Source organism: Drosophila serrata, unplaced genomic scaffold (genome assembly GCF_035046125.1).
Source record: "Drosophila serrata isolate PLE 108 unplaced genomic scaffold, ASM3504612v1 contig_276, whole genome shotgun sequence".
Classification (NCBI taxonomy): domain Eukaryota; kingdom Metazoa; phylum Arthropoda; class Insecta; order Diptera; family Drosophilidae; genus Drosophila; species Drosophila serrata.
In genome coordinates, this window is record NW_028257174.1 from 9,370,357 (window position 1) to 9,395,666 (window position 25,310).

Genomic DNA, 25,310 nt, shown 5'->3' on the forward strand with positions numbered 1-25,310 from the left:
AAAAATATCGATAGTTTCAATCCAACGTTTCACTGATATTGGTTTCTCTCGTGTGCGCGTGTGTGTATGTAAACTTTCGTGGAAAGCGGAGAACCAGAAAAATTCAAAAGAAATATTTTAAAAACTTCAATTTTTAATGTCCAGAGTTAACAGCAAAACTATAAAGTTTTCCCACACGATCGATGACAACGATAAAAATTGACGCTACGCACACTAGAACGCAGTACTCCGTTCAAATATGACAGCTGATGGGAAATAGAAAAATCGAAGTGCCGTTAAATGTCAAGGACACGGGAAACCGAATAAAGAGCCACAACAAAAGGGGAAAAGTTACAAAATACCGAAATTAGCAAGAAATTGGGAGGCTCTCAGCAAATATCAAAAGGATTTTAAAAGTAAAGCTCAATAGTATCCGTAAAGATGTCAAATCCGGTGCACGGAAGACCGCCAAATAATACCGGCTCGGCCGGATCCTCCTCCCAGTCCTCTCCCTCCGCAGCGTCGCCGGTTTCGGTGAACATGCAGCAGCCGGCTGGGAACAGCACCTTGTCGGGAAGTGGCACCCTGAAGGATAAGGTGGGGCTGCCACCGGTTTACCTTAACCTTAACGAGGTAAGTGAGCCTGAGGAAGAACCTGTACAAATTGGCAATTCCCTTGGGATTTCTGTCTTGAGCAGCATGCTGGAAAGGATTCGCCGTCACCCCAAGCGTCCTACTCGCCCCTACAGCACTGGGACGATACCCGCACCGCCGACGTCTGGCTATCGTCCCTGCACAGCGTCATCTTTATCATTACCTGCGCCCTGGCAGCTTTTATTCTGTTCCGGAACGTGCTCACCTGGTAATGTCGTCTAGAACTGTGCTCCTCCCTAGACCTAGCTCTATTTCTATCGCTTTCTCTCTTACATGTACCCTAGCAGATGATAACATGATTGCTATCTTTAGTTGAGAAATCTATCTCATTTTATTATCAGTATAAAGATTGCTGTACTGAAAGATACAGTAATTATTCTAACTGAAATCGATATATTTTAATAAGAACTATTGATTTTAAATTTTGAAATCTGAAATCTGTTACTTTTCTGAGGCATTTCTGACATAATTTTTTAAATCCTATCTATTAGTTCAGAGTTCAAAAATATTCCTAGATCTTCAAATAAAAGAAATGATAATTAGTTTTTTAGGAAGATATTATATCTGCAAGGGTATTCCCAGCTTCGGTTTTCGAAGACAGCCTTTCTTTCTTTCCCACTCTTTCTCTTACTCTTACGCTCTCACTCTCTCTCTGTGATTTACTCTACGCAAAGCTCAGTTTTGAGCTCTGCTTTTTGTTTATTTTGTGAGCTGGGTTTTATTTTTCTGCTCGATTCGGCGATCAAAAATTGGCCAGTTGCTTTTGCGACGCCCAGCAGCAAAGACAGAACCGTGTGGAAGACACGGCATACAGGGAGAGAGAGTGTGTGAAGAATTGAAGAAATTTCGAGGGGGGAAGAATTAGAACGAAGCGCGTAGAAAGTGCCAAAAATGGAGGAGAAATTCATTGAGGTTTCCTATTTGTATGCCAGGCATTTGCAGAGCTTTTGGGGCGCCTCCGGAGATTTCTGGCAGTCGCAATGGGACAAATTCATCGACTCGTTCGGTAAGTACATAAATCTTCCCAAAAGAAGAACAGAAGAATTGCAAAAACAGTATAAAGAATAAAGATAGAAGAAAGATGGATGAACAGGGGCAAAAGGCAGGCTCTAAACTTTGCTCCTCTCTTTGCTGATTATGTGGCTGGTGTAGTGCAAATTGCAATTCTCACATAGAATCAACAACAAAATGTCAACAGCAACTGTTTTGTTTACTAATTCACGGCACACAAAGCTGCAGATACACAGCCACAGATACAGATACATTTACAGATACAGATACATTTACAGCTACAGATGCAGATACAATCACAGGGCAAAAGTGCTGCCTGCCAATTACGAAAGTGAATCGACGCGGTTACTCATACCACAACTTTCCTAACCAAATATATATTATGAACTCTTCATTTAAGTTCACTTAAATTAAGTCAAAACATTTACATAGCACTTTCTGAACTCTCACTTGTCAGTATTTTCGTTTTTCAATATACTCTGTGCTTTTTATCCAGCCCTTTGGATATATTTTTACATTATTGAGTAAACAAACCAAAGGTTTATCCATAAACTTAAAGTGGTTATATATAATAGATTGATTTTTACTATACTTGAACAAGTTGCACTTTTATGGCTCCATTAAAACCCCAAGTCGCTGCCTAACTTTAAGCTTAACTATAAGCCAAGATAAAGTCCTAAATTAACTTACACTAACTTAACTAAATTTGTACTTACAACCCAATTTCCCTTCTTACAGGCGATGAGCCCATGGTGCTATGGGTGTTTGGCACCACCATTTTCACCATGATCGTCTACTGGACAGTGGGCACACTGTACACATTCATGGACCTGACCAATCGACCCGCCTGTCTGCGCAAATACAAAATCCAGCCGGGCACCAATGAGCCGGTGGAAGTTCGTCGGCTCCTAAAGGTTTAAATTGATTGATTTAATTGTGAAGAAGTGAACAATCAATTGACCCCCATCCATCTTTATTCCTGTGATAGGTTATCTGGTGTGTGGTTTGCAACCAGATCTTTGTAGGGATACCTTTGGCCTATGCCAGCTATCGTCTGATGGAGATCCGTGGACTCAGCGATATCCGGGATCTGCCCACTTTCCATTGGGTCTGCTTCGAGCTGACCGTATGCATCCTGATGGAGGAGCTGGGCTTTTACTATTCGCACCGTCTGCTCCACCACAAGCACATTTACAAATATATCCACAAGCAGCATCACGAGTGGACGGCCCCTATATCGGTGACGGCCATCTATTGCCATCCCATAGAGCACATCTTTAGCAATCTGTTGCCACCATTCCTGGGCGTCTTTCTGATGGGCAGCCATGTGGCCACCGCTTGGCTATGGTTTGCTCTTGCCATACTCTCCACCCTCAATGCCCATTCCGGCTACCATTTGCCGTTCTTTCCGAGTCCCGAGGCGCATGACTTTCATCATCTAAAGTAAGATCGATTTGATATAGTTTAAAGCTTATATTTAATCTCGTTTATTGACAGATTCAACAACTGTTTTGGGGTGCTGGGCGTCCTAGATCGTCTGCATGGCACCGATTCTCTGTTTCGGGCCACCAAATCCTATGCTCGACACATCATGATGTTGAGTTTCAAGCCGCCGCGCGATGCTTTCCCAGATTCAACGATGAAGTGAAAAAGCTACTTGACGTAGTTCACTATCTCTCTCTCTACTTCTTATTCTATCTCTCTCTATCTGTGTATACAAAAATTTTAATTGTGATAAAACAGGGCGCGAGGATCCTATTTTGTACACCTCACACACCCACACCCAAACCCATACACACATGCCTCATGTATTCCTTGTGCGAATCCCACAAAACAAAATGTTAAACAAAATGAATAAAGCATAAATGTAAATTGTAGAGACAAAGGAATTTTAAAAGGAGTTAGTACTAAGATTGTATATCGAAGGATATATCTGAATGTTAACTTTGATATCTGGGTGCAATATACCAATAACAATTTCTCACATATATATAACGTATCGTTAAAATATTGATTTTTATATTGGGCTTTGGATCAAACATTGATACATTATTGATATTTCTCTGCAATTCATACAAAAACTAAATGGATTTCTTTAACAATCATCACTTTATATACTTTTAATTAAGAGATACATATAATTAACAACTAAGTACTAAATGTATAAGTACTAACATACTACATAAAAAGGAGTAATTTCACAAATAATTGGATAAATAATAATTATCAAGAGCTACAAAGAAAGGAGATAGATAGGAAGGGTTAGCAGAGTGTTAAAACTAATTGGAATCGAAAAAACAATTATAATTACAAAGAGTTTATATTAGATATACAATATATTAGAGTTATAAGAGGACAAACAAAAAAAAAACAGACTGATAATCGGATCTTCGTCTCGGTTGATAACTAAACAAGATTTGTGGACGGACCCAGGGTATGTGGATCCCTTGGCTATTGCTTCACCGCCTGAGCCACACCCTGCTGCCCACTGCCGCTGCCCTTGAGCTTTGTCTCGAACTCATCGAGCACCTCCTTGTAGTGGGGACCCAGCTCTTCGCGCACCGTCTCGTACCAGCGGGCCAACTTGTTGCGATTCTGGAACGTGTTGTACCCAATGGATTCTGGAACACATGGAGAACATATACATGAATATCTATTGAAGGAAAACCCCTTCCAAGATTAAGCACTCACTGGGCTGATCTATTTCGCAAATGGCACTGAGATCCGCATAGGAGATATTGTCACCCATCATGAACTTGCGGGAGTTGAGGAAAAGCTGCTCAAAATCGTTAAGTGTGTGCTCCAGCTGTTTGCTAGCGAGATTCACCTGAAATTAATACAAACAGGATAAGATATATGATTGATAGGTAGCCTTGATTAAACACTTACCGCATTATCCGCAGGTCGTGTCTTCTGCAGGTAAGGCACCAGCCACTTCTGCTGGAAGTACTCTGTGGTGGCCACACCCATATTGGTTTGCTGCCAGGCCAGATACTCATCAATCCGGCTGCGTCCCAGATGGCGACGGGGATACCAGTGCTCCGGCACTAGCTTCTCGCGTGCCAAATGCCGGAAAATGGCCACATTTTCCGACAGCTGATAGCCATGATCTGTGATGGCCGGCAGCTTACGGAATCGGTTCACATTGTCCCGGAATTCGCCAGTCAAGTGCTCACCTGGAAAAGGGAGCAGAAAGGGGCAAAGGGTCAGGTAAATGATTTGAAAGAAATATTAATTAAAAATTAAACTAAGACAATAGGTCCTGCAGGATTGGTGAAGCTTACCAATTGCTTCAATGGAAATGCATTCGCATAAAGTCGTTTCTAAATTAATGTAGTGTTTATTCCGCAAAACTCGGTCTGGTAATCAGTTCCGATATTAATAAAATTCTTTAAATATACATTGAATAAGAACAGGTTTCGTTTCTTTGGCTGCAATCATCCGATACCTGGTTAGATCGCCTGATCCCATCAAGATATTGCTCTGCTCGGCAACACAGGTGCTGCTGAATCACGACCTGAATTTCGGGAACCAAAATAAAGATAACGATAAGGAAAACAGCGAGCAATGAAAGAATTATTGCCCTCAAAAAAGGGGGGCGTGTCGCTGGAGTGGGCCAAAGTCACTGTCAATGTCAATAGACCGCGATCAAGGTCAGATGGATGTGGAAGTGGGAGTGGCTGGATAGAACGTACAGCACTTGTATGGCCTCCTCCAATCTCTATAAATATAACCCTTTTCTAATGAGTGCACAAGTAAATTGATTTCATGATGACTTCGTGGGCTGCTGGTGTAAATAGAACACACAAATTAACAGCAAATCCCATGGAAACCTAATTGATTACTAAGCAAACTGTGATTCCCGGACATATCAGCTGATTAGATTTAAATAGCAACAGTAACCAGCAGTGGTAGTAGCAATTTTTCAATTTATTTTTTTAATTGCTGTCATTTGGAAAACTGCTGATGATGGACCTATCAGGGAGAAATGGTTCTGAGTAGAGGTCCAGCAACGTGACAGATACGTGATTGACTAATGGAGATCAGAAGATCACCGCCGGAAGCTGATTATTAGATTAAAAATTGTGGGAGAACATCATTCAGGTCAGTTTAATTGCTTATTGTTAATATCAGAAGCCAAACGGGTCTTGAAGTCGTTTCATAGTTAGTTAGGGTTCTGCTATACCTGCTATAATATCAAGATACCTTGACTGGTAGATAGTTTAAGAAAGTGTAAATACTTGATTAAGAAACAAGAAAGTATACTTTTAAAAACCAAACTTTTTATACCCTTGCAGTTGTCAACTGAATAATAGCATCGTATCGGAAAGTGATCATAACCAAGCTTAAAATATCAGCCTTCAAGGAATCAATGTTATCAATAATTTTATATCACAATTTTTTTCGACAAATCAAAATTTAAAAACTTTACAACTAAGCTAAAAATGCACTAATTTCAATTCGGAAAGCTGCCCTATGTTAGTTTTTAACAGGTTAACAAATCTGCATACTTATTTTAAAATGTGAAAATTTTGCCATTTTTTTAAATTTTAACGATGTAACCCCTTATAAAATTTCGAAAAAATTGGTAACATTTTTTTTTCTCCCAGACATGGCCAGATCGATTCGGCTGTTGATGCTGATCAAGAATATATATGGTTTATAGGGTCGGAAATGAGTCCATCACTGATTTTGAAGCCTGAGACTAAAATTCTAATACCCTTGCAAGGGTAAAAAAGCACTAATTAATATACCATTTGACCTCTAATAACTTGGCTTACAAGCCGTAGAAAGCTTTAAAAGTTTCTGGAGCCACTCATAGATAATTTTGAAGGGGCCATACCAAATTGGGTTAGGAAATATCAACTTTTATGACGGGGCTAACACAACAATCGAATCGTTTGCTTCCTTCCACTTGATCCCAATTGCAGTTGGCTCGTAAAGTCTTGGCCAGATTAGATTCCTTGCGTCACGTCACCCTCAGACGGCATGAAAGCGACTCAAATGGAGACTGAGAAAACTCTAACGAATAGTTGTAAATGTTTGCCCCCGCATAGGAGTCTTTAACCTCCACAAGGTTGTTGTGTATTCGAATGCAGCGACTCTGTGGTCTCTGATTTCTAAGCACCGATCGCTGCACTCCAATGGGGCAAAGTCCAAGCAGTGGCTTTTTAAAAACCGGGGCCAGTAAACAAATAAAAACGGTGGAATGGAGGACTGGCTTTTCGAATAATAGCAAAAATGGGGAACTGCACTTGGTTAATTAATTAATATGGTTCTTTGTTATGGAGTTGAGAAAACTCTCCTTGGGATTAGCATATATCAGATGCGGATATTAATTTACCAACTGGATTGCACTGCCTGACGTCAACCGAGAAATGCAAACCCGTCACCGGCCAGATATCGCAGGCCAGTAATGGGTCTGGTCTCCATCTGAAGTCTGCTGATTACTGCATCCTCTCTTCGCATCAATTCTGCACTTTATGACCACCACCAGAGGCTCCACCAACGGCGGGGGCCAACGATCAACGTTTCCGCCAACCTTGACCAAGTGGAAAAAGAAGAAGACATCGACGACGAGGTGTGAGAGACCCCGTTCCCCTTGCTTTTGAACGATGAAAAAGTGCTAAGCGCACGCGCAGCTTAGCAAATATAAAAAATTATAATAATATAGTACTAAAAACATCAACAATAGGTTAAAGTAGCAAACAAATCAGCAGCCAATCTGAATCTAAATTTTGATAAGTGTCCTAGTTTGGCGAGCAGATGATAAAAGCAAACTCAAGATCCATTTGTAGATTTAAGCAGAGTGTAAACACACAGCGATCAAAGTGCAGTCTTTATTAGCTTTTGTTTTATTAATATTCGTACAGTACAGACCAATCAAAACTTTAATTTGCTTTTCATTTCAGTTAGTAAATATTTTATATTGAAATTTTTCTATTCTTTTCTTCTATGAACATATTTTTTTTCTAGCTTTCATTTAATTTCAAGATTGTTGAATTTTAATAGGGAAAGGTAGTATCTTGAATCTTTTCCTATTAAAAATAAATCAACAAATTAGAAGAAATATATTTATAAGCTAAAATTTAATGAATTCGCTTAACTTTGTTGCTATTTTCCCAGCTCTTTGTTAAGGGGCTTACCTACCTGTATGCTTGCGATTAAGGTTTGCAGGCAGGTGATAAAAGCCCAAGTCAATGCCACGCCCCAATGGGGTAAGATCAACTGTAAACACGTTCAAAGTGCACCTCGAAAAAAATGCCTGAACCTGCTTGCAAGTCATGTTTTTGCACTTGTTTCCCAAAACAAAAATTACAAAAAAAAAATATTAAAAAAAAAAATAAAAAAAAAACATGAAAACCAAAACAAAAAAATCTCACGTTCGCCTCCGATTGCTGATTATTTTTTTCAAAATTGCTTCACACTTGTTTATAATAATTAATATAATTTGTTTTGGGAAGTCATTTTGGGTTAAACAGAGGAAATAGCATTATAACAATATACAAATATATATATTCCAAAATATTTCCTTATCAACTGTCGTCTTCTTTAACAAATTGTTGCTACAATATTTGTTTGTTTTTTGTTATTTTTTGAATTTGTTTGTTGCAACCGCCTCTGCTTTGCTCACTTTCCCCGTTTTGGAAACGTTTTTCAACAACGACCAAGTGGAATTTGTAACGAGCGGAAAATTTTTATATATGTATATATATATATTTTTTTTTTTTGGAAACTCGATGACGAAAACAAAGGGCCGAAGCATAAATGCATAGAAAATGTGTGACGACCTTTGGAGTCGTGTTGTGCGTGTGCTGTGTGTGTGCCACCGAGCACGTACTCTCACTCACCTTTGAGCATTGAGATGGGTATGGCCTCGAAGGGTATCTTGGAGGCCTCCAGTAGGATATACAGCGCCCGGCTGGATTGATTCAGGAAATCAAAGTAGAACTTGAGTGGCTGCGACATTTCGGAGGTTATTTCAAATTAAATTTTGTGACTAGTTTTGAATTTGAATTCAAAATTAAAAAAAAAAAATGTTCAAAAAATCAATCGGAAATTGGTTATTGAGAAGCCGCACTCTCTCTCTATCTCTCTCTACTCCTGGACTCGAGTTGACTTGGGGAACTTTTGCGGCTAGACTGAGCTCGGCGCGCTGCCGCAGCGGCATTTTAAACGCACCAAAGCGCGTCGACGTCGACGGCGCAGCAGCAGCAGTTGTTCATTAAATGCGCCGCAAAAACAAGCCCGGCGTCGTCCAGAGCAGAGCAGAGTGATCACAACAAGATGCGAACGAATACAAAAAAATAAAACAAACTAAAAAAAAAAGGAAAGATGTATAAAAACAGAGACAAAAAGACCGGCTTCTTGTTAATATGTACATTGCATATGGCCCCCACTTCTGCTGCTCCATCACCCTCTCCCCCTTGCTCCCCACAGCTCCTACGCTCCTATGCTCCTGCTCTCCTGCTCTCCCCCTATTCATCCCCACCCACTCCTCCTCTGCAGCAGCGACATTGTTGCTGGCGCTGAGGCTGATGTTGGAGCTCCTGCTGAGGCTGCTGCTGCTGCTACTTACTCTCTCTCTCGCCGGCGTTGGCACTTTTCGACCCGCAATGCGACACGCAAAAGAGGGTGTGGCCCCCAGAGAGCAACTGCGAGGGATTGATGTGATCGACTCATGATGGTTCTCTCAGGTGCATCGTGATTTAATCAGCCAGACTGCCTTTGGTAACTCGGGCGATAGGCATGCTAGAGGCGTGCAAATCGCTGGGATCAGTCACAGCTGATAGGGAAGCTTGTATACTAAATATCTTGGAAGAAAATCGAAAGCATCATATAAATCTTATAAGCTAAACCTATGATAACTAAAGATGTAAGCAAGCTAGGGATATAGAAATTTATAGGCACACTCACATCTCTTAGGGCAGCTCTCATACCAAAAATCAGGAAAAATCCAATAAATTAAGAGTATATCACCACCGGTATCAGACAAAAGTGAGGGTATTTCTTGGTCGCCTTGGTATTCAGTTATTTCTCTGTTTGTTTTGCTTTCAGTATTTTGTTGCCGCTGCGGCTTTTCTTGTTTTTGTTTTGCTGGTTTCCTTTTGCCCCGCTCTTTGAACTGGACTAGTAGAGCTCTGATATTTGGATTCGGTTCGGTATATGGCTGAGGCGTTATCTACTCAGCGATTTCCAATCAGAAAATGCTTAGTGTATTTATAAGTATTTGGAAGATTCCATGTTATCTTGTTTACCGAAATGAAGCCAAGCAATACCCATCCAGCGCACCCTCCTCCAATATCGGTCAGAGAATCGCAGAGCTGATAAGGCGAAGGCGGTGGCGGAGGAGGTGGAGGAGGAGGTCTTGTCTTTGCACACCAGTGTGTATCTATGTATCCGCCAGATGCATTCGCTGAGACAAGCGTCGCCGGGTTCGAGTTCGAGTCCGTCCGTTTACAAGGTGGCAAAACGACTTGCACACTCGACCACACTTCACTTTTACCAACGGCAAAATGCACTTAAAGTATGAAAAAAAGAAACAATTAAGTACGAAATTAATAAAGTCAACGATCTGCATCACGGTACAAATGATACACATGATATACATAGCATTGTCTATAAGATACATTAGGTAAGCTTTATAAACTACCATATAAGAACTATAAATCTATATGGTTAAGCTCTTCATACATATATGCATATATACATTTCAAGAAAATGATATTGAAATCAGCCTGTATATTTCTAATATCATAAAATACATATATTATATTTATTAGATTTTGTTTTTGCTATGTTGACCTAGTTTCATAGTTCGAGTTCAGAAAGAGACTAAACTATAAATAGAACCATACGTATATCTATAGAAATAAGTCAAGAACGCATCAAGTCCTCGATAGTATAGTGGTTAGTATCCCCGCCTGTCACGCGGGAGACCGGGGTTCAATTCCCCGTCGGGGAGAATGCGAAAAGCTTTCTTTTTTTATTTCTAATTTAAATAGTTAGTGAAATTTCCAAACAATTAAGTTCAAAAGTCCATTGGATCATTGTAATATAATATTATCTTTGGGCCATCGAAAGAGCTGTCGCAAAATTCGCTTTTGCTTCTTGTTACTTCTATTCTTTAGCGTATTAAGGACACCCTTCCTTCTTCCTCCTTGAAAAAAAATTATTTTTTCCGGATGTACCTAGATCGATTCGGCTTTTGATGCTGGTCAAGAATATATATGGTTTATAGGGTCGGAAATGACTCATCTGTGAGTTAGAAGCTTCTGACTAAAGTTATAATACCATTCCTTGAGTCTATATTTATCAATAATTTTCAATGACATTCTTTTTAACAAATCAAAACTTAAATAATTCATAACTCAGCCAAAACAGCATTAATTTGTATTCGGAAAGCAGTCCAATGTTAGTTTTTACTACAATAATAAATCTGCATACTCAATATAAAATTTAAAAAAATTTAAATTGTTATCAATTTTTTTTTTTAATTTTAACGATGTAACCCCTTATAAAATTTTGCAAAAATTTTCAAATTTTTCTTTTCCTCCGGACATGCCTGGATCGATTCGGCTTTTGATGCTGATCAAGAATATATATGGTTTATAGGGTCGAAAGTGACTCCTTCGTCTGTTAGAAGCTTCTGACTATAATTTTAATACCCTGGGTATAAGAACTATAAACTAAAGATTATAGAATATATAGCTTATAGATATATCTATATATATTATTATCTTTCCCCTTCCAAGTCGGAAATGTTCGTAACCTACTGCAATAGATGCAATCAGAGTGAGATGGAGGAATGAAACGGAATTTGAGTACCACAGCATCGCCTGACTTGTGGTCGCAGTGGTTTGGATCAGTTTTCTATATAAAAGCGAATCACAGTCTAACCGGTGGCGCAATAAGCAATGGAGCAGCCCAGGGAGAAGGAACAATTGCTGGACGAGGAAGAAGAACACCATAAGAAGAGTACAGGATGTCTGGGGAACCCACAGGAAGGACAACAAGAGAAAAAGGATCAAGAAGGAAAGTTAGAAGAAACAGATCCCAATCGAAATGGAGATGGAGATCTGTTAGGAAATAATAATAAAACGCAGGAGGATGAATGTGTATACAAGGAAACAGAAAAAACTGATGAGAAGCAAGAAGAGGCTCTGGAAGAAGATCACCGAAAGCCAGAAGAGGAACTTACAATACAGCCTTTATCAGCGGATAAATGTACATCAGAAGATACGCCACCAGTTCCACCAGAGACCCAAAACGAGGAGCTGACCAACAAACCCACAGAAGATATGGATCTGAGAGATATTTTAAAAGAGAACCCAGAAGCAAGTGAGGAAACCTTACATGAGCAGGAGATTCTGGAAGAGAAGGAGAATCAGCAAAAGGACACTAAACTTAGTTTGGATAACGTCTTTACCGAGGAGGATCTGTCCAATGAGCAGGTGACACATTCACAGGAATCCAATGATGAGAAGGAGACTCTGAAAGAGAAGAACAATCAGCAGTCAGCAGAACAAAACAACAACAAACTTGGTCTTAACGGGGAGGAGGATCTGCCCAATGAGCAGGTGACACAGTTCTTAAGGCATTTGATTGCCAAATTGTGGCCAGAACTTGGATCCAATCCTGGCCTTCGTTTGGAACGAGCCAGTGCCAAGGGTGACAACTATCTGGGCGTGGTTTGGCGTCTCCAAATTGACGCTGCCATCGCCAATTCCGAGTCAAAGTGCAGCCTGGTGGTCAAGCTTCCGCCACAGAATCGCGTGCGCCGCAAGCAATTCTTTGCACGTCCCTGCTTTCTCCGGGAAACAGCTGCCTACGAAGAGTTCCTGCCCCTGGCCGGGGAGCTTCAAGAGAAGTGGCAAATCCCAGCTGAAGATAGATTTCAGCAGCATGCTCGTTGTTATGGCACCCGTCAGGATGAACCCAACGAATGCATCGTGCTGGAGGATTTATCCTGCTCTGGCTTTGAGCTTCACAATCGTTTTGTCGACCTTCCGGAGGATCATGTGCGTCAGGTAATCCATTCGTATGCCAAGCTACATGCTCTGTCTTTAGCTGGAAAGCGTCAGTGTCCCGAACGAATGAAGGGACTCCAAGAAATAGTAGACATTTTTGAGCAACGACGCGAGGATCATGCTTTAGGTGTGTACTTTGAGAATCTCAAGAGGAGTGCTCTCTCGTCTCTGACTGTGGACGACGAGTCCTATAGGATTCGCCTGGAGAAATACTTCTCGCGGGGTTCGTACTTTGAACTGCTGCTGCCCTTGGTAAGTGGCTCCAATTGTGAACCCTTTGCTGTCATCTGCCATGGAGATTGCTGGAACAACAACATTCTGTACCAAAGAAACGGAGGAGATGGAGAGCTGAAGGATGTGCGCCTCATCGACTGGCAGCTGATGCGTTATGCTTCTCCTATTACCGATTTGGCGTACTTCCTCTTTACTTGCACATCGAGAGACTTCCGGCAGAGGCACCTCAACCAGGTGCTGAAGGATTACTACGAGGAGTTGGGCCAGCACTTGATTAGGTGAGAAGAAGTCCCTTTCCTGTAAGATAATTCATTTATAATTAATATTTCCACAGATTGGGTGAGCAAGTGGAGCAGCTAATGCCCCGCTCTGCCTTTGAGCAACAGGTGGCCACCAAAGCGGCGGTGGGCCTGCTACTCGCCATGATGGTTCTACCCATTGTCACGATGCAGGGCCAAGATGTGCCCGATCTCCAAGCTATCAGTGATCGGATTGAGGCCGGAGCAACCACAGATCTTCAGGGAGCGGGATTCCTGGGCGCGGGTAATGAGGCCACATTTAAGCAGCGCATGCGTGATGTGATCCTCGACTGTGTTGACTTTAACTATATCTGAGCAAGAGCAATGGGTCTTCGGGGTTACAGGTAAGGTTCAGACGGATTCCAGCGCAGTTTCTTGAAGATTTAGCACTTAAATCGTTTGAATGGAAACTGACGCAAGCCAAGATCCAAGATTAATTGAATAAAACATTAAGTGCAATGCGGATTGTGCTCTATTATTTGCCTATTTCGAGTTAAATAGATTTGTTTACTTTTTGAGTGCTTTGTTTATCGATGTCGATCGCAATAGTGTGACCAAAAAATGGACACACACCTTTTATTGCGGTCTGCTTGAGAAAAATACTAGACTGGTGACATTTGGCTACTTTTTGGCTAGATCCAGCCATTTCTTTGTACGCTTCCTTATCGTCATGCTCGCTCGCGAGAGAATAAAAGCTCGTTTTCTCCTCGCCCAAAGTTAGAGACGGCAGAAAATGGATGTTTTCCACTATCGATCGATTTTTTTAAGCAATTAAGATCGATAATGTTGATTTTTTATGCCATGTACATATTTTATATATATCGCATTGAAAAATTAATATTATTGTTATAATAAATGTTAGTTAAATAGTACAAAACGAAATGAAATGAATGAAACAAATTCGTGCCTTAATCAAAACATCGATAATTCAAAAAACCGATCTATTGATCGATAGTGTCGATAGTGCCAGCACTATTGTGTGTATACGTTTCGTATGAGGGAGCAACAGGCGAGTAAATAGAGTAAATAGTGGCACAAATTGGGAGTGGGGAGTGCAGCAGGAACTTGTAATCAGCCAGTATCACCATGAGCTGCTTCAGCGCTATGAACGCCCCACTGCTGGGCGAAATGGAGCAGACTATCGGCATGCTGGAGAGGGGCACCATTGTCACCAAGCTGTACGGGAAGCAGCGGCGGCCGGACCGCCGCCACCTGATGCTCATCCGCGAGACGCGCCAGCTGCTGTGGGCAACGGTGGCCGCCCAGACGCCTCGTACGGACTACGAGGGTGCCATCCAGCTGCGCGAGATCAAGGAGATCCGTGTGGGCAAGCACTCCAAGGAGTTTCGCCTCTTCGCCGACGACTGCCAGCGTTTTGAGAGCAGCAAGTGCTTCGTCATTCTGTATGGCAGCCACTTCAAGCTAAAGAGCTTCTCGGTGGTGGCCCTCTCGGAGATCGAGGCGGACAACTGGGTTCGTGGACTACGTTATATGGTCAGGGACACGCTCGGCGCGCCCTATCCGCTGCAGATCGATCGGTGGCTGCGACGGGAGTACTACCAAATGGAGAATGTTAACTCGCATTCGACCAAGGCTTCGGAGGCTTCGCCGGCTCAGGTGACCATCAAAGACTTCAAGCTCTTCCTTGCCGGCGTAAGCTGCAAGATGACCACCAGCAAGTTCATGGAGTGCTTCACCGAAGACGTTCGGCGCAAGCATGACCTCAAGTTTGATGATTTCTCGCGGCTCTACCAGAAGCTATTGCTACCCACCAGCTTTCCCAGCGTTATGTGCAACCCTGTAGGAGGAGGAGCACTTGCAGGAGCTGCAACTCCATTTCCTTACTCCGAGGATCAGCAGACGGTGAGGCCGGCGGAATTGAAGCGTTTTTTGGAGACGGAACAGCGTGACATCAGTGCCAGCGAGCTTAGTTCCACCGCCATAGCCACCTTCATACGGGATTTCGTGCAGGATGTGGAACGGGATGTGCAAGAACCATATCTGTCGATCTCCGAGTTCATGGACTTTCTATTTTCCAAGCAGAACGACCTGTGGAACAGCAAATACGACTCGGTGTTCATGGATATGAACCAACCGCTCTCCTCATACTGGATTGCCTCCTCGCACAACACCTACCTGACCGGGGATCAGTTCTCCAGCGAGTCCTCCTGCGAGGCTTATGCCCGAGCCCTGCGCATGGGCTGTCGCTGCATCGAGCTGGACTGCTGGAATGGACCGGATAATCTTCCTTACATCTTTCACGGCCACACAATGACCTCAAAGATTAAGTTCATGGATGTGATCAAGACGATTAAGGATCATGCGTTCATCACCTCCGAATATCCGGTGATCTTGTCAATCGAACAGAATTGCTCATTGGAGCAGCAGCGTAACATGGCACAGGCCTTGATCGAGGTGAGTTCTGAGTTCCTGAATCCAATCCAATCGTTAATTAACTCTGGTACCCTCTTTTAGGTCTTTGGGGACATGCTGCTCACACAGCCCTGCGATCGCAATGAGCAGCACTTGCCCTCGCCCTACCAGCTGCGTCGCAAGATCATTCTCAAGCACAAGAAGTTGCCACAGTTTGACGAAATAGGCAATGGTGGCTCCCTGACCCATAGATCCTCATTGGGTGGCGCCGGAGGAGGAGGCGCAGGCGGTGGTCCCGGTGAAGCCGATGGCGAGAACATGCGTAAAGTGGTCAAAGATGGCCTGCTGTACTTCAAGGATCCGGTGGATAAGTCATGGAATCTTTATCAATTTGTACTGACCCAGCAGGAGCTGATATACTCCTCGGAGATCAACGAATCGCGCAATGGAAACTCAGAGGATGATGACTTTGGCCTGTCGTCGTCCTGCTCGCTGAACAACAACATGCAGCAAAAGCAAAAGGACACCTCGGCTAACGATGAGCTGCACTTTGGCGAGAATTGGTTTCATGGCAAACTGGAAGGTGCGTGCGTTTGAGCGGTAATTAAACTTGACTTGGTTACTGATCACTATTTGAGGCTTATCCCAGTCAAAGTGGAAATATTAACTCCTTGTAATCTCCTTCAAGGTGGCCGTAAAGAGGCAGATGATCTGCTAAAGAAATACAACCATCTTGGCGACGGCACATTCCTAGTTCGCGAATCAGCCACCTTTGTGGGTGACTACAGTCTGTCATTTTGGCGGCGCAATCGACCCAACCACTGTCGCATCAAGCTGAAGCATGAGAATGGTTCCATCAAGTATTATTTGGTGGAGAATTTCGTCTTCGATTCGCTGTACTCACTGATCGTCTATTATCGGAATAATATGCTCCGTAGCTCGGAATTTTCCATTATACTGAAGGAACCAGTGCCGCAGCCAAAGAAGCACGAGGATCAGGAGTGGTTCCATCCAAACACTACCAAGGAACAGGCCGAGCAGGGTCTGTTCAAGCTGGATATCGGTTCGTTTCTCGTCCGACCCTCGGTGCAGAGCGTAAATGCGTTCGTCATCTCGTTCACCATCAACCGGAAGATCAAGCACTGCCGGATCATGCAGGAGGGACGCCTGTATGGCATCGACACAATGAACTTCGAGTCCCTCGTCTCCCTCATACACTATTATACACGAAATCCGCTGTACCGCAATGTCAAGCTCTGTCATCCGGTGTCCCAGGAGCTGTTGCGTCAAGCCCTGGCCGAAGTCAACGATCAGGGCGATCACAGGAGTCATGACGGCGGCAACGGGGCTGCCTCTAACTATATGGGTTCCAATCTGGAGGAGTATGTCACCTGCAAGGCCCTGTATAGCTACAAGGCGAATAAGCCGGACGAGCTGTCGTTCCCTAAGCATGCCATCATTACGAATGTGCAGAGGGACAATTCGATGTGGTGGATCGGAGACTATGGCGGCATGATCAAGAAGCATCTGCCGGCCAACTATGTCAAGGTATATATATCTGTATATTTTAGTTACACATTATAATATGATCTTCGCCAGGTTATTGACTCTGCCACGGAAGACTACAACTCGATCAACGAGGATGGCACCGATGGACGCACCGAATCTATTGAAATATTCGGTGCTGTCGCCTCACTCTTCGAGTCCAACGAGCCCGGCATCATCTTCAAGCTTCAAATCCAAACGCCAACCATGCAGAATCCGTTTGTGATTGGTTTTGATAACCAGGAGACGGCCTACGAGTGGATAAAGGCCATCCAGGATGCGGCACTGTTCGCCAGCCAGCTGGCAACGGAACGACGCAAAAAGGAGCGCACAGCCCGAGTGGCCAAGGAGATGTCCGACTTAATTATCTATTTTCGTAGTGTACCGTTTCGGGAGCACTCGTGGATATTCCAGGAGATGTCTAGCTTTCCGGAAACGAAGGCGGAAAAGCAATTCTTCCAGCAGAACACACAGCTCTTCCTCTCGTACCATCGCAACCAGATCAGCCGTGTGTACCCTAAGGGCCAGAGACTGGACTCCTCCAACTTTAATCCAATGCCGTTCTGGAATATCGGTTCGCAGATGATAGCGCTCAACTATCAGACGGGCGACAGAGCCATGCAGCTGAACCAGGCCAAGTTCAGGAACAACGGACAGTGCGGCTATATCCTAAAGCCGGCATTTATGAAGACTGATAGCTTTAATCCGAACGATCCACTGTCTGATGGCCTCAGCGAGGTGAAGGTCAGCATTCGTCTGATTGCCGCCCGGCATCTGTTTCGGGGCGGCAAGTCAAACAATCCGCAGATTGTTGTGGAAATTGTTGGCGCCAGCTTCGACACGGGCATCAAGTATCGCACAAAGGTCAACGAGAATGGCTTCAATCCGGTGTGGAACGAGATGTGCGAGTTCACCGTTCGCAATCCACAATTCGCCATCCTTCGGTTTGAGGTCCAGGACGAGGATATGTTCGCTGAAACGCACTTTATTGCCCAGGCGTGCTATCCACTGACCTGTGTCCGACCGGGTTACCGCAGCGTTATTCTGCGCAACAAGTTCAGTGAGGAATTGGAGCTGTCGTCCCTGCTGGTCAACGTGAAGATTGCGAGTGTCACATCCCCATAGGGTTTTCCAAGCATGTTGTTTTCCTTGTTGTTCTATGTGTGTGAGTGTATATTGTAACATTTCCTTTCAAGAGGAGAAAGTGCGTACATCATATGTATTTTTACTATGTATGTTACTACGTTGAGACGTTAGTGCATTTACGAAAACGCAAACGCTGTACAAATTCAATGTACATCAAATCCTCAATGTATGTAGTATGCATGTACATATCGTTTTTATAAACTCCATACATACATATGTTCCACTAGCACCTTTTCATTAAAAAAAAAAACTGAGCTTCCCATTTACAGTGGCTCCAATGCTTATTTGGACACATATCCTATTAACATACATGTTCTCTAAAACTATTTTCAAATTAAACAGTTATTTTCGTTCTTATTAAAATGTGAATTGTATTTTAAATTAGGCTCATAGGAATCTATTTTTTTAGAATGTTTTTAATGTATACCTTGAATAAAAGCAGACAAAAAAATTAAAAACAACTTAAATTTTAAAATAGTTCCAAAACTCTGCATCTGATAAAGCGATAATGCCACCTTATATTCTTATTTGAAATGTGTTGTTTGAAGTATTAACTGCAAAGCCCTTATTACTAATGGAATGGTTGTGTTGCAATATCCGGAAATGTAAAATATGCTACTATATAATAATGAATTCCCAGTAAAATAAGTATAATGATAAAATATTGGAAAGATTGTAGCAAAAAAGATAAACAGATGTGCCTTTGGTTGTTTTAAAGAAACGCTACTCGCATTCCATTTCCATGTTATTTTCCATATCATTTTCATGCATTTAAAAATAAAGGAGCTCCAATAGTCTACATATTATATATTGGTCCTTTCCTTGCTTCTTTGATTCTTTTAGTATATCTAACAGATTGTGTCAATCGTTGTTCTTAAAAATGCATATCTTTTACACATTATTTATACTTACATATACATATATATACATGTTTGTTTAATGCCAAATAAAGATTTAACGGCGTTAGCTGTCGATATATATATATATATATAGTTGTTTTTTAATCAATCGGGATTTTTGCTCGGTCTGTTAGTAACTTTATAAGAATGATTTCGAGCAACTCTTGGAGTAACGCAAGTAAACAAAAAATCATATTCAATTTGAGTTGCTTTAATACTTATCATAAAGTATATAGATCTTGCAAAAGTTGTTTATAAACTCCAATCGTTTCGATCGTAACCAAGGATGACCGAAAATGTCCATCTCTTTCTAATCCATACCCTCTGTCTCTTTCTTTTTTAAGATCTCATGCATTGTTACTTTTATTATGTGATACTTTTATTGGACAATCGGTGAATGTAAGAAATATGATTTTGAAGCTTTTTTTAAATCTGTTTTTATCTAGAACTCGCGTCTGTGGTACTTGTCGGGATCAAAGTATGAAGTAACCACGACACGATCACTAAACTTTCGTCCAGTAAGTGCCTGCTGGGCCTTTTGACAGTCAAGAACCGAGTTAAATTCGACAAAGACCTTGCCGCACCCGGGAACCTCCACGCCTTCGATGGGACGTGGTATTTCCACGCTTCGCACCACACCGTACTTCGTGCACTCCTCCTTGATGTCCTCCAATATGTCCTCGTACTCCTCCTCGTCACGCAGCTCATCCGGCGTGACCATGTTGAGCAAGCAGAGTACCTCGGTCGGTGGTCCGGATGTTACCACATTCGACAGGCCTGGCACTTGCAGCATCACGGACTGAGTGGTATTGGCTGCATTCTGAGCATTCTTGGCGCCCACGCTAGCCCGTTGAACGATCAGTTTCTTGTCGCCCAGCTGCATGCCATTTAAGCCAGAGATTGACTGAAATAATTAAAGGGAATAGATATAGTTGTATGTAATATACTAAAGTACATAGCTAATTATAATATTAAATGGTTCTTCCTTGTTTTACCTGATCAGTAATGCTCAGATCCACATATTCACAAAAGGCATAGCCTTTGCTCAGACCAGTTGCCGCATCTTTAACAAGATTAAATGCCCTTAGCTTGCCAAAGGACAACAGCAATTCCTTAACCTTAACAGGGAAATGTATATATTAATATAGCTCTAAAACATAGTCATTACAATCCATTACGCACCTGGTCATCGTTGAGATAGTTGGGCAAACCTCCTATGAAAATTTTGTGGGGAGAGTCTGGAACCACAGTCGAGATAACTCCGCTGGACACTGCAAGGATCGCGTTGCGTTAAATTTGGCAAATCTTTGATAGGGAGAGACTACACTTACCAACAGCTGGCTTAATGGCCGGCGTATCCGTAATGCCAGGCATAGGCTGGTAGTCATGCGGGCGGCGAATCTTCAAGCTCTGCCCCTTCAAATTGATGCCATCGAATGCCATTGCTTGGGTCGTCTCATCTATGGACCTAAACTCCAGGAAGGCAAAGTTTTTGTCCAAATTGATTTGACAGGCCAACACTGGACTGCCTGCCGCCTGTGCGAGGCCAACTAAATGCATTTGTTGATTGAAGAACTCCATCATCTCCTCCTCGGTAACGCCAAACGGAATGTTGCCGACGTAGAGGCGACGGGCCTGTCGAGTGATCGTTGACCCGACCACCGGCACCGCCGTCTGGGGCGTATCTGGCACAACGCTGGCGGGGATCTGGCCGGACGCCTGCATTGCTTTGTACTGCATGGGGGTGATGTGTTCAAATCCCGGTGGAGGCACATCCCAGTATAGCGATGGCTTGCGCCTCGAGTTGCGATGGTGACGTCGGTCCCTGGAGCGGTCGCGATGGCGATCCCGAGAGCGAGAACGATGGCGGCGTCTCTCCCGATCCCGTTCGCGGTCTAAAAGAGCAAAAAATGATGAAAGGAAAATGTATATATGTATGTATATAAATTTCGTTTTAACCCCATTTGTGTTCACTAAATGTACAAATTCAAGTGGTAAGAAATCGTAATGCTCACTAGCAATCTTATGCATACACCTTATGGTTTAAAACCAATTAAATGCATTTAAATATAAGCGGAATTGATAAAACTAAACGCAAAGCCAGCTAGGTTTTGTAGTACATGTATGTATGTATTTACATACATATGCATGTGTTTGTGTATGTATGCCGCCAGAAGGCGAAATTGAACCGGTCAAAATCGAAATGCGAAAACTAAAGTTCATTTGAAACAGTTGAACTATATAATGCATAAATAATTGGTAACATAAAACACATATTTAATCAACAACTCCGCAGTGGCGCAGAAAACATTTTGCACATTTACCCATATTTTTTAACTAGTTTTATATTTGGGTACATATACACATTCATACATATGCATATGCTATGCACACACTAGTGCATCTATAAACTTCAATTTGACGCGTTCAATTCCATTAAACGGATGATTTTCTTGGGCCTTACCATCGTATCCCATTGTCAAATTTGAGTGAACAAAAAAATACTCCTTTAAACGAAAACAATTTTAACTATATGTAAAATGCCGATAAAAAATGTATCCCTCTATTGCGTATAGTAATACAAATATCTGGAAACGACATAAAACAGAACACGTGAAAACTGGAAACAACGGAATGGAACGAACCAAGTACAATCGCTTGAGTTCACAGCTGCATTTTGATAAAATATCGGCTCACGATTAATCAGCATGCTTCGCAATATTGGGGTGGCAAAAATTAAAAATATATTTTCGTTCTTTAACAACTTTAAATCAGTCTAATTAAAATATAGACACAACACAATTAAGAGCTAGAAACTTTTCACTAGATTATATACCAAAGCCTAAAGTTGTGTATTCTGTCTTTCTTCCCCATTCCAGCTTATCTCTCCAAAGCCGACCGCGACGTCGCAGCAAGTTGTGCACCACCTTCTTAGTATTACACCATGGAACGCATTGCACAGATTGTTTTGTTTTGTTATGGAGACACATCGCCGCCGCCATTGCTATTATGAGCATTAAAATATATTTACCGTTTAATTACTTTTACCTTAAGAAACCTATCAATTTATATGGCCAAGTAATAATAACAGAGGACAATGTCGTAGTATATCACATTGTGGAATCTACAGATTTGCAGTTAAGTGGCAGAGCCACGGATCACCTGTCCAGCAATTTGCGATTCCTGGGTTCCATCTTGAACGACGACTTCAATGCGGATCAAAATCAATATTTACAGCTTGATATGCGGCTCTGCTTTACGTACGTTAGCAGTCAGCCCAATATATCGTTAGTCTATATAGGCATTGCTCCAGATTATTTAAAACACATCAAAATAATCCTCTACGAACAACAAACCATACGAAATTGGTTCGTCGACTGCGGAGGCGGCGGAGAAGAGTCATCCAATAAATTAGATGTAGAATATAATGACTGCAAGGATTGTGATTTCCTCGAGCTATTTAAACTAGCCCAGCGACCAGCAGCTGGAGTTCAAAACCCAAAGAACAGTACCAAAAGAAGTGCTCTACGTGCATTAACCGTTATGGTAGCCAACTCTCCAATTGCGATCTTTAGATATATTGCTGAAAACGTGTTTGTCAACAGCATAATAGTGCATACAACTATATATAAGCACTTTAAAGAATGGCAGTCAACTTGTGATAAAAGGTAATTGTAAAGTTCCGACTTCTCATGGCTTCATATATTGCCCATAGCTTATATGGCTTTAAGTACCGGGTATTTAGAATGTAGCTTCTTTACTTCTTTATTAATGCTTTATCTTTATTTGTATGTATAGATCTCGTCCTATAAACATTACCTTGGATAGAATACTGGGTCTGATTTTGATGATAATACTTTTTTCGCTAGCAACACAGCCAGGAGATTTTCTCATACAAACATCTCACGTAAGTAGGATCTATCTTCAACGTATCATAATGTAATATAAATATATAATTGTTTTCATTTAAGGTCGTTATTGATCAATTGTACAGCCTGCTAAAGGTATTGGAGGGCAGCCCCATTGGCCTAAAGCTGAATATACACTTGAATAACTTCTTCCTTGACTGCTTTAAGTATCACATTGAGTTGTGGTCTACTTTTTTGGGTAGCTATATATAACATTTACAAATGATGTTAGCATTTAACAATTAACTCCTGATTTTTCCTAATTTAAATAGATTTCATCGAACCGTTGGTGCGACAAGTGTTCTTGGCCATAGGAGTATTTGGTTGCCTTGGTTTCACATTCCAGATTGCCCTCTTAGCAGACTTAATCTCCATAATTGGGATACATTCGCATTGTTTCTACATTTATACAAGAGTGTATGATCTGAATTCAAATTGAGAATACAATTCATCTTACAATTATTATTGTTACAGGCTCTTCAATGTTGAAAAGAAGGGCTTGTCAGTTCTATGGCAAGTGGTCCGAGGAAATCGCTACAATATTTTAAAAGGCATGTGTACACTGTCAGGGATTCCACAAAAAGTGCAATGGATTTAAAATCATTTCAAATGAGACCTTAAAGTATGTTAAAGCACACTTTCTTCGTGCTTTAAATGAATTTTAAATGCTTAGCATTTTTTGTGGCATACCTGCTTATATTTAATTATTAATAATAATTAATATCTTCTGACTTTAAATCAATTTTTAGGACGCATCGAGGCTCATAATTATATGAATCGACAGCTATATCTTGCCACCATATTTTTTTCGACTATTTTGTTTTTGCTACCCACTACTCTTGTCTACTATATTGTTTTTGCTGCTGTAAGTATTTGGCGTTACTAAAAATAATAATATTTTAATATTTGTTTATATTTACGTGTAATTGCAGCTTAAGGCACTCACTCTTGCAACGCTCAGCATATTCGAGTTTTTTAGACGGAAAATGTTGTCCCTTCCCATTGAGGGTTGCATTAAGTGGTTGATAAAAGGATGCAACGAAATAGGTTTGTAGATAATTTAAAGCTACAAATAATATTTTTATAAATCATTTATTAAATGTAGCATTTTATTTTCAGATAGTCTTAAAATCATGGATGTGGTCTTAGAGGAAAACGCTTTTCTAATGCATAAAAATTATCGAATCGACGTATCAGTATATAAGATTCAAACCTAACAAAGCCATCAGATGTATAAATTATACATGAAAATATACTCAAAAGATTGCATTATTGGCGATTTCTTTAAAACATTTCTCCGGTTTTAATAAAATTTGTGAAAGCTCATAAAAAATAAAAATTTGTATTTATAGCTTACAACGATAATTGGATTATTTGAAAGGTTTTGTTCCTAGTTTCCTATACGTTAACCGATTATCCCTATGGCAACCATTATACATAATCCGACTTTAAAAATTGTAATATGTGTGAACATATTACCTAGGTTACGAGGTTTATATTTTATGATAGCCAGAGGGTTATTATGCTGCGAATGAGTCATTTCCGACCCTATAAATCATATATATTTTTGATCAGCATCAATAGGGGAATCTTTCTATCCATATCCGAAAACAAAATTTTTTTTTTAATTTTGTCAAAATTTTATAATATAATAATAATAGTTTTATAAATTTTATATTTTATATCGTGAAAATTTTTAAAAATCGACTAAATTTTAATTTTTTTTAAGTTTTATATTGAATATGCAGATTTTTTACCCTAATAAAATCTAACATAGGACAGCTTTCCTAATTAAAATTAATGCATTTTTGGATGAGTTATGCGATTTTTTAACTTGGATGTGTAAAATAAATTTTCCTTAAAAATTTTAAAAATTTTCCTTAAAAACTTCAATAAACATTTTTATAAATATATAACAAAATAAATCTGATATATTCGATATCAGCATCAACAGACAAGTTCTTTCTGTTAAAAAGGTTTACCCACTTTTTAAAATAAAAAAATAAAATATAAAAAAAGGTATCAAATTAAAAAAAAATTGCTGACTTATTGCACCCTATTTTTTAGTTATATTTTCATAATATTAAATTGCCCTAAGAATGATTAACATAGTTCGGGTATTTTAGATATTCTCAGTGGCATCTGTGTGGTAATATTACTTATACATATATTTTAATTTGACATTAAAATCTTAAACAATAATGAATAAAATGTTGTGACAAACTTTTCAAA

General features: G+C 41.0%; 6 protein-coding genes, 1 long non-coding RNA gene and 1 other non-coding gene across 11 annotated transcripts; 5 read left to right on the top strand and 3 right to left on the bottom strand.

Annotated features, from left to right (window-relative positions):
* The first annotated feature begins 9 nt into the window (after positions 1 to 9).
* LOC110181856 (fatty acid hydroxylase domain-containing protein 2) lies at positions 10 to 3,521 on the top strand. Of its 2 annotated transcripts, XM_020949774.2 has the most exons (6): positions 10 to 612; positions 678 to 841; positions 1,566 to 1,639; positions 2,383 to 2,558; positions 2,633 to 3,087; positions 3,142 to 3,521. In XM_020949774.2, exons 1-6 carry the CDS (start codon positions 421 to 423, stop codon positions 3,290 to 3,292), a joined length of 1,212 nt encoding a protein of 403 aa, XP_020805433.1. In that variant the 5' UTR covers positions 10 to 420; the 3' UTR covers positions 3,293 to 3,521. The 2 variants fall into 2 exon arrangements, with proteins under 2 accessions (XP_020805433.1, XP_086692413.1); XM_086836287.1 differs by lacking the exons at positions 10 to 612; positions 678 to 841; positions 1,566 to 1,639 and adding an exon at positions 1,945 to 2,183.
* Positions 3,522 to 3,734: 213 nt separating this feature from the next.
* On the bottom strand, positions 3,735 to 8,991 carry GstT4 (Glutathione S transferase T4). Its single transcript, XM_020949776.2, has 4 exons — positions 8,496 to 8,991; positions 4,534 to 4,820; positions 4,336 to 4,471; positions 3,735 to 4,265 (listed from the first exon to the last, which is right to left on the bottom strand). The coding sequence occupies exons 1-4, from the start codon at positions 8,611 to 8,613 to the stop codon at positions 4,096 to 4,098; spliced, it is 711 nt and encodes a 236-aa protein (XP_020805435.1). The 5' UTR covers positions 8,614 to 8,991; the 3' UTR covers positions 3,735 to 4,095.
* LOC147643336 (uncharacterized) lies at positions 4,950 to 5,222 on the bottom strand. The gene is made up of 2 exons (XR_015272431.1): positions 5,093 to 5,222; positions 4,950 to 5,033 (listed from the first exon to the last, which is right to left on the bottom strand). It is a non-coding gene; the product is annotated as an uncharacterized LOC147643336 (long non-coding RNA).
* A 1,546-nt stretch (positions 8,992 to 10,537) lies between the features above and the next one.
* On the top strand, positions 10,538 to 10,609 carry TRNAD-GUC (transfer RNA aspartic acid (anticodon GUC)). The gene has a single exon. It is a non-coding gene; the product is annotated as a tRNA-Asp (tRNA).
* A 939-nt stretch (positions 10,610 to 11,548) lies between these two features.
* Positions 11,549 to 13,705, top strand: pkm (Pinkman). Its single transcript, XM_020949940.2, has 2 exons — positions 11,549 to 13,186; positions 13,243 to 13,705. The coding sequence occupies exons 1-2, from the start codon at positions 11,562 to 11,564 to the stop codon at positions 13,520 to 13,522; spliced, it is 1,905 nt and encodes a 634-aa protein (XP_020805599.2). The 5' UTR covers positions 11,549 to 11,561; the 3' UTR covers positions 13,523 to 13,705.
* A 455-nt stretch (positions 13,706 to 14,160) lies between these two features.
* On the top strand, positions 14,161 to 19,257 carry sl (small wing phospholipase C gamma 1). Its single transcript, XM_020949561.2, has 4 exons — positions 14,161 to 15,622; positions 15,683 to 16,163; positions 16,269 to 17,128; positions 17,180 to 19,257. The coding sequence occupies exons 1-4, from the start codon at positions 14,294 to 14,296 to the stop codon at positions 18,248 to 18,250; spliced, it is 3,741 nt and encodes a 1,246-aa protein (XP_020805220.2). The 5' UTR covers positions 14,161 to 14,293; the 3' UTR covers positions 18,251 to 19,257.
* Positions 19,258 to 19,527: 270 nt separating this feature from the next.
* Positions 19,528 to 21,798, bottom strand: U2af50 (U2 small nuclear riboprotein auxiliary factor 50). 2 transcript variants are annotated; one of them, XM_020949563.2, is made up of 5 exons: positions 21,635 to 21,798; positions 20,502 to 21,065; positions 20,353 to 20,441; positions 20,166 to 20,288; positions 19,528 to 20,074 (listed from the first exon to the last, which is right to left on the bottom strand). In XM_020949563.2, exons 1-5 carry the CDS (start codon positions 21,645 to 21,647, stop codon positions 19,613 to 19,615), a joined length of 1,251 nt encoding a protein of 416 aa, XP_020805222.1. In that variant the 5' UTR covers positions 21,648 to 21,798; the 3' UTR covers positions 19,528 to 19,612. The 2 variants fall into 2 exon arrangements, with proteins under 2 accessions (XP_020805222.1, XP_020805221.1); XM_020949562.2 differs by lacking the exon at positions 21,635 to 21,798 and adding an exon at positions 21,186 to 21,327.
* Positions 21,799 to 21,814: 16 nt separating this feature from the next.
* Positions 21,815 to 24,434, top strand: PIG-Q (phosphatidylinositol glycan anchor biosynthesis class Q). 2 transcript variants are annotated; one of them, XM_020949673.2, is made up of 8 exons: positions 21,815 to 22,838; positions 22,969 to 23,077; positions 23,142 to 23,277; positions 23,351 to 23,495; positions 23,553 to 23,629; positions 23,828 to 23,943; positions 24,011 to 24,125; positions 24,198 to 24,434. In XM_020949673.2, the coding sequence occupies exons 1-8, from the start codon at positions 22,180 to 22,182 to the stop codon at positions 24,293 to 24,295; spliced, it is 1,455 nt and encodes a 484-aa protein (XP_020805332.2). In that variant the 5' UTR covers positions 21,815 to 22,179; the 3' UTR covers positions 24,296 to 24,434. The 2 variants fall into 2 exon arrangements, with proteins under 2 accessions (XP_020805332.2, XP_020805333.2); XM_020949674.2 differs by having other exon boundaries at positions 22,106 to 22,838; positions 24,184 to 24,434.
* The last annotated feature ends 876 nt before the right edge of the window (positions 24,435 to 25,310 follow it).